This window comes from Nesoenas mayeri, assembly GCF_963082525.1.
Source record: "Nesoenas mayeri genome assembly, chromosome: 7".
NCBI classification, from domain to species: domain Eukaryota; kingdom Metazoa; phylum Chordata; class Aves; order Columbiformes; family Columbidae; genus Nesoenas; species Nesoenas mayeri.
Genome location: NC_137551.1, coordinates 29,655,185 through 29,668,631, shown reverse-complemented (window position 1 = coordinate 29,668,631; position 13,447 = coordinate 29,655,185). Strand labels below are relative to the sequence as shown.

Here is a 13,447-nt window from a genome sequence, read left to right as displayed (position 1 = left end):
AGAAAAAGGATAGCTGGGTGACAGAAGGAATGGAGATTTTATGCAGGACTAAAAGCTGTGGTGTGAGTAATGCCCGGGAGAAGACCTGACTGCTGCCTGCACATACAATGGGAGAGCAAATGGAAGCAACGGAGGCAAACTGCTGTGTCTACAATCAATGAAACGTCACTAGCACAAAAATCAACCAGCCATAGATATATTGGGTGTTGGAAGAAAGGTCTCAAATATCAGAGCACTTTAGACTCCAGGACCTACTTCCGATTTCTTTTCATAAGAGCAGAAGGAAAATAAACTTCATTTTCTAAGGCTGGAGACAAAAGAATCCTAGAAAATTACATGGGATGATTGCTTACAAATGAGGTGACCCTTTCTTTTAGAGCAGCAAGGTCCTTCAGTTGGAAAGCCTTTTACAGAACAGATATATTGTGATGGCTTTCACTGCCACTGAACACAAGTGTCTAGCACCAGGTTAGACTTTAATGCCATCACACTTAACGTTGGCTCTTTGAGGGAACAGTAGCAACATCGCATCTTTCCAGCTGAACTCTCGGGGTTTGGGGTTATTTTTGTTGGGTTTTTGGTTTTGTTTTGTTTGTCCAGGGCAAACTTTTGTAGCAGATCTACCTCCAAAAGACAAAGTAAAGAAAACCCAGGATTCTTCGCATAGTTGTGTGTCAGATTAGCAACACGAGCACATCACAGCTATCTGCTGCGAGACTCTGCCTTGCTGGAGAGCTCAGCAGATTACATAAGCTTTGAATTTTTAAAAATATGAACAAGCACACTAGCTTGCCATGAGATACATGAGCCTTAAGCCTTACAACAATGGGGTATTTTTAAGAAAAATAATTTGAAGTGTTCCGCATGATATTGCTTTATAAAAAACAATAGCCTCGTTTTATTTCCCGCTTTGCAGCAACAAAAACTTCTGTGTTATTTACAAGCTGATAATATAACAGTGCTTGCTTGTATATAGTATGTAGCAACCATACTATAAACATACAAGGGATTAAACTCATTTGGACTTAAAAGGCAAGGTTTTTTTCAAGTGCACATGTAAAATGTAGAGAAATAACAAGTGTTTAAAGAAACAGAGAAATTCCATCTAAAAGAAATAAATTCTCGGTTTCATTTTTCAGCTGTGTTTCCAACTCAAATATTTCCTCTTTGTACTAGAGCAAAGATACATGAAAGTCAGTACAAAACAACTACAAAAGTGAAACTATCTCATCTGTTTTTACTATTTGAGAAAAAAAAAGGTTTCCAAATGCCTGTTCTGCATGTGTTGGCAGTTAAAATTATTTGTGTTACTTACACTTCGAAATCCTTTAATTATTTTATTTTTCAACTGATTAAATTGCAAGGGACCTAGTCAGAGAAAATTTACTTCAAATAAAAAGAGACACTGTTGAACATAGCGATTTCCCTTCAAAATTCTTCATAAAGGTGACAGTCCTCTTGCATTTGTGCTTCTAAAGTGCCTTCCAAAATGAGGTGCTGACCCACAACAAGGAACACGGGCATCATCACAGTACAAATAAAGGCACAACTAACTGCTGGATACAAAGACAGACATAAAGTAGTTAATGTTGTCAAGCTAGGGTTTGATAAAGAACCGGGAACACTGCCTAAATGCATATCAAGACAAAAAAACAACACAACAAACAACGCACACACAAAAGAAAGAAGCAAGTTACATATATTCCTTCATGATACATATATCTACCAAATTTCTCCACAGAACTGTTACACATGATCTCTTTCAAGACTATTGTGAGCAAACATACAGAAATTATATACTTTAATGTAAACTTAACCATAAAAATTCAACAAACAAAATAGTTAAGAAACAAAGAGGTTCCAGCAGCAACAATAATGTCTGCAGTATCAAACACACCTACAAGAAGTTTAGCGGGGCAACACCAAGCACTGGAATGCAACATCTCACAAAAGTTTTTCTTCACACACTAGTGTTAATTTAAATGTATGCAGTATTATCCCCAGCTGAAGCTCAGCAGCTGACTCTTTGCTAGATTACATTCGATAACTGAGACACAAACAGACCCAGGTAAAGTACTGACAATTGTGTAACACAGTTCAACCAGTTACATCGGTCACAATTTCTTCATTGTATATAGAAATACACAGTACGGTTTGGGTTTGTTTTTTGGGTTTTTTTGCAAACATCAGCCACATGGTTTCCAGTATGACCCTCTGATTAGGACAAGATTCAAGGAAGCTGTTGGACTTAAAACTGAAGTGGCAAAATAGGTCAAAACTATAATTCCTTAGCTCTCCCCAGGGAAATCCCCCGATTGCTCAGATGTCAGTGCCAACTCAAAAATCATGTTGATCAGAAAACATACCACATTAACCATTTCATTTTTGCCTAGCAGGAAAGTGTTTCTGTGGATTCTAGTAGAAACCATTCTGATTGCAGCTACATGGAGCCCAAGACTCAGACCAACAACTGACGGCCTCTCCATGTCTCTTCGCTGCTGTTATCAGATACAGAAGCTGTGCCAGGCAGCGCAGGCAATGTGATCAGCAGCTTCAGACGTGCCCAGGAGCTCCTGCCATCAAGGGCATGTTATCTTATATATCTTACATATATCAAGGTGCAGGAGAAAGAGGCAAACACTGCTAGTTGGAAACAGATCTATTTAGGGCTCCAAACGAGCATTTCCCAAGCTTTGCAAAATGAGTGAGCGCAGGGGCCAACTTCAGTAACACTTCAACATATCCATGCACTGGTGTGGCTAACAGGGAAAAGTCCCACATCAGCTTTTAAAAAGAGGCCACAGGAATTACTGCTCACAGTGTTATGAGGGCTTTTACAAGTTTTTGTCCACTCTTGAAGAAAGTTGAAGCAGTTTCTTAACTGCTTGAACTTTATGTTCCCCCTCCCCCTAAAGGGACTAAACTCTACCTGTTATACAAATGTTTAGACCAGTAAACCGGTGCTTTGCTCTGAGAAATGAAAGTGAACTCTATAGTGCCTTCATAGTAGTATAAAGGAGTTCAAAGGAGTTCATATTGCTTGTATCTGTTAAAATGAGCACTGAAAGTGGTATGGCTAACTGATGTAGTTATAGTGGTAGCACTTTGCATGCTGAATGTTTTGAAGCTCTTCAAAGCATTTTCCAAAATGACTGTATATAAGTACTTGAAAACTGAGGCCTGGAAGGTACCTCTGTCCTAAAGTTCCATTTCTGGCACAGGTATCGGACACAGCTCTGAGCAACCTGATCTGGTTGAAGATGCCCCTGCTCACTGCAGGGGGGTTGGCCTACATGAGCTTTGAAGGTCCTTTCCAACCCAAACTATTCTATGATTCCATGATTCTATACTTGCAGTTTAAACAAACATAGATAGAAAAAAGAAATGACTGATGATAGAATCTCCCTTTTACGAGGCACATACATTGTTCAAATATTTTGTCATGTACAGTCTGATAAAGAGATGTTTTCCATGAATCAGAACCTATCAGGAACAAATTAGGGAATTCTTGATATACGGCTATTCCAGCGTACCTTTTGTAATAAACTATTTAAATCAATAAGCCACTTTCATACTATTTCACTGTCTTTCAAACGTGTGTGACAATGTTCGGAAAAACAAATATTATTCATTAAAAAAATCCTAAGAATCATCTACCATGCATTCAACATTTGGCCACTTTATATTAAGAGCCCATGTATTAATATATTCATGACTTATAAAAGGTAGAGGCTTTCACAAATCATTAACCTACATTATTAACTGTTATGGCATCCAACAGCTTGCTCATGGTAATAGCATGTAGCTGCCTATTCTACCTTGTATTACCACGGTCACACCCCTCTGTAACATGCCCATAATGTGTTTATAACTTGCAACAGTTCGTAAATGATTTATAAAGAAATCTTAAAATGAAGTATGCCCCTGTATCTTTTTTTTTTTTAAAACCATCTGGGCTCTGAAGACACAATATGTGAAAGCACAAGACAAAGATGAAAACAAGATACATCTGATTTTAAGATGACAGATGAAGAAAAGGAGCTTTTGTTTTGAAAGAAATATATCCAAGGTATTGATTGCTCTCAACATAAGCTAGCATTGCAACAGTATGATCAAGAGCATAATTTTTTGAAGTTTGAAATGACAAAGGGCACCTGGAGAAGTGGCAGTTTACGTATACTTAACTGAATTGCAAAACTAACGTAAGCACAGAACGAAACTTTCAATCAGTGTAATCGCTTACCAATTTCAGCAGGTAGTTGCTTGATTTTGTTCTCTCGTATGCTAAGCATGGTGAGTTTTGACAAGTTTTTGATATCCTTTTCCACAGTAGTTATACGATTAAAGCGTAGGTAAAGAGTGGCGAGAGAGCTTAGCCTATACACCACCGAGGGGATTTCTCTAAGTTTGTTATGCCGCAGGTCAAGCATGCGCAGTTTCTTCAAGTTATCAAGAGAGTCAGGCAAACTGGTGAGTGAGTTTTCACTCAGGGCCAGTGTCATCAGGTTCACAAGACAACCCACCTCTGCCGGTAGGGACTGCAGTTTGTTACTGTATAAATAAAGTTCTGTTAACTGCGTTAGCTCTTTGATAGCTGATGGAAGCATGTGTATAGATCTCTTGGACAAGTCCAAGCGCATTGAATTCTCTTCCCGGCATTTATTTAGCTCTTTGATCACTTCAGCATTGCTGGATTTTTTACGGGTACCTGTGGCTGGATTAGGTCTTTTTATCGTATTGTCCACTGAAAAAGCTACCCCAGGCTGCGTGCTACTGGAGTCCTTCTTTCCATCTTTGGCATCTTTCCCTTTGGTCTTAGGCTCCTTTTCTTTGCTCTCTTTCCCAAATCCTCCAGAGGCTTTTGCCTCTTTCTCCCTTTCTTTTGACGACGGGACTTTCGGATCCTTCTCTTTACAGTCCTTTTCTTTTCCTAGATTAGTACTCATGGTGACTCAACGTTTAGCAAGCACCACATGAAATCCGTTTCTGAAGTTCACAAGAACAATTCACTGCTGAGGCGACAAGGATCCTTAAAACATGCAAGCGTTGAACTAAGGGAGGAGCTTTGGAGGTGTGACACCCATTTGCTACATATTGGTTCTGAAGGCACTCTTTCCTAGTCCAGGTATCAGGAAATTCAGGTGGAGAGATTAGAAGGTCAAATGCTCTGTATTAGTATTTCTGTAACAGAGAGAGAAGAGAAGCCAAAGTTAGTGTAAATATATAACTTCCAGATAAATTTTGAATATATCTACATCAAGCCTGTGCTCACTAAGTTAATGATTTGTCCTTCTCTTCAAATGTCAATGAAAAACCCCATGCTAAAACAAAAATACTACACATATTGCTCAGAAGACCCACTGTGCTAGAAGACTGATACTAATTAGTACAGATGATAAGAGAATAATTACAGTTCATTAACATAGTACTGCCTTCAGTGCTACATTTGAGTCACCATCTTGCATCTTAGCTAGTTCTTGGCATAACACCCTGGTCATCAACATGATTATTCTCTCTCCTGTCCACACCCAATCAGTCAATAAAGATCTGCTATAATTTTAAGTGCCTGCCTCTTCAACAAACCTGTACAGGCTTATTCTTTCAGCACGAAAGAGCCTCAATTCAATCCACAGTGAAATCTAAAACACTACTGTAACATGAACGCTTTGCCTCAACATCTCCCTTCCAACCGGCTCTGAACTGCAGGTCTCTGCTTTTAACGTGGAGCACAACGTTGTCACCAGCTTCACGTGCTTTGAAGACACAAACACAAGGATTTAAAAAATAAATCTATCAAAAAGTCAACTGAAAGCTCAGAAGAAATAATATCTTCTGTTTCAAGACAAGCAACATTAGGAAGGAATTTCTCATGAGAGTAGGATATATAATCTTTTTAAACAGTATCTTGAATTTTACCCCCCCTCAAAGACTATAACGCAGCCTAATAAGTGAACAGATGTCTGAAACCTACAGAGCCCCATTTACATTTTTATAAAATCATCATGCAACATAGAAAGTAGCTGTTTAATTCAAAACATATGACATGCCCAAGAACTTCATGACTGAATACTCTGGAGAGGTTTTTGAATATATCTATGTGGAAGAAAATAAATGCTCAATCAACGGCAACAATAATTTTGTGTCCCCATGTTAGCCCATCTTTTAGCCTAGATTCAACTTTCCATTGCTATGCATGTTCACTGATGAAGAATGTCTGTATCTCGGAAGGGTACCTTGTTTCCCCAGCCACATGAGCTGTGTTAAAATACCCTTAAAACTGCCACAGGAGCTGTGTCCCTGTCCTGGCATTTTATCTTCTGTACACATTCATAAAACTCAAAATCACTTAAATAATACTTTGCATAGCAAGCATTAGAAATACAAACATCTTCTAGCAAAGCTCAAGTAACTATTTTTAATTTTAACTTGGAAATTCTGTCTGAGAAAGCACAAGCTGGTTTCTTATCGCATCCTAAAGATTTCCACCATCTACTCCATCCACTAATCTGACTTTTCCTCGAGATTACCCACCTCACTACATTGTATTCTAAAACTTGTTCTCAGCACTGTATAATCTACATGCTTGTAAAACTCCAGCAATAGGAAATGTAATGACTCCAAATACAAAAACGCAGCTGACTCAAGGGTGGGAGCCTAAAATGCCTGATAATTTGTTTTCAATACAAAAGGTAACAGTTCCTAAATTCTGGTAATACACAGAAAACTCAGCTATGTAGCAGTGCCAAGCAGCTACTGCACCACATCAAGCCCCTAAAGTGCAAAATGCTCAAAGGGCTGCTGCTCTTACGAGCTTTCAATTTAATCAAATTTCAGACCCGCCAAGCGATTTGTTCCATTTCTTATGTGCGCTGCAGCTGAGCGAGGTTTTCAAAGAGCCTCAGAAAGGAAAGACGGCTGGAGATTAGAACTGCTGAAAGCAGCTCAGTAGTGCAAATGTTCCAAATAATCCACATGCATTTCACTGTCTTGGTTTGCAATTACTTTAATTGTACCTAAAAAAAAAAAAGCAGGGCAAAGCTCCTTGTTTCAATATGCCAGTTTAATGTTTCATTTTCTGGTAACAAAAGAAAATCTTTTGCCTATACCAAAGGATAAAGATTTAATAGTCATTAAAAACATCATCTGAAGCACAGAAAGAAAATTCAGAGCAATACAAAGGGTCATAAGCAGAGACTCCAACATCACCTCACAGCCGAAGATGCCAGGACGCGGCCAACTCGCAGGCAGCCAAGGGCAGCCGTGGTTTTCTAACGCCTGGGAACTGGAGCCAAGCTCACCCAGCAGCCAGCCTTCCAAATACACTCCCTGTTCCGAGTGACAAAAGGCTAACATTGAAATGTACTGCACCTTTGTCATTTTTATCTCTACACTGAAGATTTTCATTACTGCCTGAGACTGCAAAATGTGTTTAAAGTCGTTTGAGAAGGTTTAGCCTCTTTCTTTCCAAATGAAGTAACACTCTAATAGCTAGAATGACTCCAACTGGCACTTAGAAGAAAAAAAGCTTACGATGAGAGCTTTTCCAGATGAAACACAACACAAGCCAATGCAGGGGCAACACACAAAATACCTCAGCTGGAAGAGCCTCACCCCTCCAGAGTCACTGCAGCTCAGCAGGGCTGGGACTCCCCACCACCGATGGTCTCACCACCCAGCCGGGTTCCACCCCGTTACCGCGGGAAGCTGTGAACTCCTCTGGCACAAGGCAACGTTTGTGTCCTGGTGATTCCCATTACTTGACATCCCTGCAACATTTTGTCCCCCGCTTTTTTTTTCAGGAGGAAAAAGTTGTGGCACGTACAAGAGGCAGGGCAGAACCGTAATTCATGAGACAACCCTTCCTCTTCCTACAATCCTCTGTTGCCACACATCACCAACTTGTGCCACAAGCAAAAGGTGTCCAAGCAAGAAGTCTTCCTAGCTAAATAATACTGACTTACTCCCCAAATTGGCCAAACCTGTGAAATAACTGTTCTAGGCTGTCCTGTAAGTACAATATGACGTTCTTGCATCACAACGCAGCATCAGCACAGGACCTAAGTAACTATAAGAAACTCGTCCTATTTCTAGTATTTTGTAACTTTTAATACTGCCACTGCAACCTAAAATTATTTTTAACATATTTGCATGTATATAAATGAAAATAAATATTTATATTTACATGTATTCCATCTATATGCTGTACGTTTTCAGGTAGCATGACTAAAATATTACCATTTCCTACATTAATGACAGAGTTGCATCTCAAAATTTAACAGGGCAACTACACTCAGAACTCCTTAATCCTACCAACACATATACAAATGAAATTTGCAGCTTCACATAAACATCTCTACAGAACTTTCATTTCTATCGCAGATCATTCAAGCTGATGAGGTTATTCACATACATCAAGTGAAGCACGTATGTAAACTTTTGGCAGACATGAGCATAATTACATACACTACAGAGGAAGCTAAATATGTTTCAAAAGGTTATTCATATTTTTCAAGCCCTTTTGGGTAAAGGACAAGAGTCATCATCAATTCTAAACTAGAGTCAAACAAGCACCCATTGTATCTCAAAAGGAGAGATTCTTTTAGAGATATTTTTAGCAAAAGGAAATTCAGTGAAATTAGTGAGTTCTGCCAACTACTTCCATTTTCCAATGCTGTTCAAACCGACTTCCTGTCAATATTAATTGACATTAAAACATTTAACTATTATGTGCTGGAGAAATTGGAAAATGAATAATTCTTGCTTGGTGTGGCATATGAAGGAAAAATCAAACTTCTAGAGAAGTTAAGAAAAATTCTTAATTGTTCTGAACATTATTTTAAAATAAAATATTTGTAAATAGCTATAAATAACCAGCATCAGAGTTTTGATTCACTTCTCCTGATGTCTGGTGAAGATAATCCAGATGTATTTATTTTTTTCTGTCAAGTGTAACTGAGGAAACTTCAGAAACACAAGCAACTTAAACAGTATCGCCTTCCTTAGCTGCCCGAAAAACAGTAACACAGACGTAGTACAATTTACTGGGGTTTTTTTAACATGTACAAGTAAATGAAAGAGATTTCAGTTACTCTGAGCAATACAACCCATACCATTTATGCAATAAATGCTTTATAAAAAACACATAGTAACGTAGTAACAATCGCGTCTGTGATTCAAGGAATAATACTAATCACTTGCAGTTTGGTAATATAAATACTGATGTTTTCTGGTCATTATCTAATACAATATGATGCTTGAGATAAAGGATTTCACCCAACTACCAGTCAAAGAAGGCTGTGAAAGACTTTCAACTGTCTGCGACCCACTACTGCTGAGCAATTTTGCTAACTCCCTCCACCCCCCAAAAAATAACCACTGCCAATATTACTTCACGGGTTAGTAAATACTTTCCTCCAGTTACATCTTTGAATTTTGATTTTACATGAACAAACTTGCAAGCAGTCTGCATGCAGGTCTCTAACGAACTGACGCACCAGGCGACCGCACCAGGGCTGCACTGGAGCCGGGACGAGTAAAGTCCAGGTGACCAAGCCCTGGCTGCCACGGTGACACAAGCCCGGGTGCCGGCAGGAATGGCCCAAGCTCACCTCACCAACAGCACCACGGTGTCACCACAAGTCCCACTTGTCCTGGCCAGGGGCGGTGGGCCCTCTCCAGAAGAGGCCAGCCCTGCAGGAGTTACTCTCAGCAGTCCCTCAGCAGCCTGAGTGATGTGTCTTGTGACTTGCGAGTATATGAAAGTGTCCTGTACGTTCACAGAGATGGTTTGAAGAAGAAATCGTTAATACAATATTCTCCCATTGCTGAAACATTTCCCTCTGGAGTGATGGGGCTAACCAACCGCAGTCTTTTCCGCCAAAGGAACATCACCGTGGCATGCTGTCTTACAAAATGAGAACTTCACGGCTCCACTGGAACACTTACAGGTTTCTGCTTTGTCTTTCGGTAGACAAAACAGGCACTTTAAGTCATAAACATTTCTAATATTCTGAGCATGTGATACCTAAGGCATCATTTTCACTGAAGCCTAATATATCGCACTCGAATAAAACAGAATTTTACTTCTCCTGTAGCATAGCAGGAAACCTATAAGCCTGAAATTGAAAGCTCTTTACTACATGCATAATTTTACCACGGAATAGGAATGATTTTTCCCTTTATTCTGTGTTTGTACTAAACTTAACCCAAAGGGCACACGGCATGCCTAAGGCTTTTCAACCCAAGTAACAGAAGAGGATCATTCCAAATATTAAATACGTCAAAGAAATAAGGAATCCGCTCATACTTGGCACCCTGGAATAAGTAGACAATGATTCCACTACATAATAAAAATGCTTTGAGATCGTAATTCTGATCTTGGAAATTCTGATTAGTCAGACCTAAGTGGCTTTTAACAAGGCAGAGTTCAAATGTTATCTAGCAATTGCAGCAACACCTGTTTACAAACAAACAAACAAACAAACAAAAAGTCTACCTTCTTAGAAGTATTTAGCTTTTACTTAGAATAGCATGGCATATATCAAAAACACTTCATATTCCACTACACCACAAACATGAACACATCAATAAGCAACAGATTAAACTGGAAGTTTTGCCCAAGCGGCTACAACTACTTTCCATTCTCAGTACCACATATGCAAAAAAAGACAGTCACCACTTTCATTTCAAAACCCAAATAGTTTAAGCCAACGAGTCACTTGCCAACAAAGCACATTCTCTCCTACAATTTACTAGCTTCAAACATCTGACCCACAGAGTTTTCATCTGCGTCAGTGCATTGCAGCCACCACAGCCCAGCTGGGAGCAAACTGCTGAGTCAGCCAGCAGGGCTCGCGCGGCTCCTCCAAACACAAACCTCATTCAGAGGTGCGGAGGCAGCGCAGGGACAACCAGCCGTTGCACCCCCAGACAGCAAAAATGCTGCCTAATAACTTGACAAAAGTACTGCTCCCTCAATACACCAGCCAGAGACTCTTTTTTGGAAAGAAAACTCCTTTATTTCAGAGCGCAGGACGGTGGACAGCAGCAGCGTAACGCTCTAATGGCCCTTAGTGCCAGCTGCGATGGCTGGTTTGTTCAACAGAGAGGCTGTTGCACTGAAGGCTCTGACCATTAAATTCATCTAGATCCTGTACATGAACAGCCAACAGACAGCAGCTTGCAGACCACGGATCTAGTCTGATTTTGATCTATCTGGATGTGACCCCACTTTCGGCCCTAATTCCCCCTCACCCGGAGGGAGCAGCTTGCTGCCTCCCTGCAGGCACAGCCCGAGGCCGTGGAGCTGGGTCAGCGAGGAGGTCTGGACCCTGACAGCCTGCTAAGCCCTTCAGGATATCTTCATCTGCCAAGGGACTCCAGCCAAGGCCGTCCCCGGCCTGCTTGCTGCTTCCACGGCTGCAGAACAGCTGAGCAAAACCCCATCTCGCATTCGAGCAAAACCCAGAGGGAATGACTGAACAAACATCAGAACAAGAGGACAACTAGACTGTTTTGGAAGGCTTGCTTACACTTTACTTGTGGTTTCATAGACCTGCAGACACTTCTGTAACTGTAAGCACCTATTTGCAAACCCAAGTGCAATTAAAGGTGAAGTTACTATAAATAAGCAAATCAGTTTCAAGAGGCATTTGGAGGTTGATCACTTGGTACCTGCAGAAGCAGGTGTATCTCCCAGGACATCCCATCCCGGCTTCTGAGACAACCAAGCCCTTCACAGAATCACAGAATCGACTGGGTTGGAAAAGACCTCAGAGATCATCGAGTCCAACCCTTGGTCCAACTCTAGTACATTTACTAGATCATGGCACTAAGTGTCATGTCCAACCTCACTTTAAAAACCTCCAGGGATGGCGAGTCCACAGCAAAACCACAGCACACGGATATTACTGCCTGTTTCAAAGCTTTCAAATCCATCTTTGTGTTCACTGGTCACCAGATTTGCTGCTCTCTGGGAGTACTTCATCACACTCAACGCCAGGTCACGTACCAAAGTCCAGATCTATCATGACAAAAAGGCTCCACGCTAGCAGACAGAAAGTCGCCTATGCCTTAAATTCCGAGGGGGCAGAAATAATCTTTTGTGCCCTGCCTTTGAACTCATCTAGCAAGTACAGGAATATACATACTGTGATTCATTCTACGTGCTCCAACATTATTTTTATGAAGCATTTTCTCTTTTTCTCCCCTACAGAAAAAAATCCCTAGATTTTGGCCAAGAAAATACCATTTCATGTTTTTGTAGAAATAGACTCCAAGAGCAAGTACAAAGAACTCTACTAACTCCATGCAGCAGCTTATTTTAATATGTAAAAAGGTACTTTCTGCATGTGTGGTCCTCAGCATGTACTTTTTGGGCCGCGTGTTTCTGTTTCCATGGTAACTCGTATCAGCGGGCTGTGTAACCCTGCAGTATACGTGGAATTTGAAAGTTGTAACTTGCTAGATGAAACAAATTTCCAGGTCTTAGCCCAGGTCCTGATAATTAGATATGCCTCCAAACAGGTTATTCTAAATGGACCTACCAGTCTCTCATTTTTGTGACTATAAAAATTGCATCTACAGTGGCATACAACCTTCCACAAAAGAAAGTGCTCCCCACCTACCCAACACGTTCCTTTGCTGTAGCAAAAACTTGATTTTCATTATAAAGAGAACTTCGCTATTGGCAGCGGGCACCATCATTCAGACCTCTCAACAGTTCCTATAAAGAAAGGAAGCAGCCTACCACACGCAGCTTTGTTACAGATTTGATTGCAAATGGCATTGGTCCCACCAAAGGTGATGATGCAAACTCGAAACCAGCATCAAATATTTTTCTTTTATTCATCACTTCCGCTGAGCAATAAAAACAACATCCCAAAACAAACCCAAACAAACAGGAGACAAAACAAGAATGATGGGCAGGAGAGAAAGTAAACACACGAGACAACAATAGAGTAAAATATGTTCTATTAATTATCTGTATTATCAACGACTTACGTTACATTGATCCCACAGAAACTGGGACAAACCACATGCTAAATCCCATCTCAGCCAAATCAAACATTGCTCTATTACTATCTAGGGTAGCATACTACTCTAGCATCTGCCAGCAACACAGAATTCACTAGTAAAAAAGGAAAAGTATTGTTTATTGTAGCACTTGTCTTTGCTGCTTTGTCTCTGAATTTCACGCAGTAAGTTTGTCGTCTTCAGCATGTTTTTATATAATACTTATGACCATTTTGCAAAGTTCGGTGCTGGATGACTCTCAGTCCCTTGAATTTTGTGACCATAATTAGTGACTGTTTAAATCACAAGATCCCTTTGCAGAGGGTTACTATGCTAGGAAAAAATCTGAAAAATCAGCATAAAACACGCTTTTAACACAATCCTGAACATGAAAAAGAGATGGTTCTTCAGCTTCTATGCTCTAGCAGACAAA

At 40.3% G+C, this 13,447-nt stretch overlaps 1 protein-coding gene across 3 annotated transcripts in view; it reads right to left on the bottom strand.

Moving 5' to 3' along the window:
• SHOC2 (SHOC2 leucine rich repeat scaffold protein) overlaps nt 1–13,447 on the bottom strand; it is a 69,478-nt gene that overhangs the window by 36,653 nt on the left and 19,378 nt on the right. For 2 of the 3 annotated variants that reach the window (XM_080347883.1, XM_080347882.1), the window contains exon 2: nt 4,244–5,181. In XM_080347883.1, coding sequence (XP_080204009.1) covers nt 4,244–4,946 — 703 coding nt within the window. In that variant the 5' untranslated portion in view covers nt 4,947–5,181. Of the gene's footprint in view, nt 1–4,243; nt 5,182–9,608; nt 9,646–13,447 lie in introns of those variants that run through there. The other variant, XM_080347884.1, reaches the window with a different exon arrangement.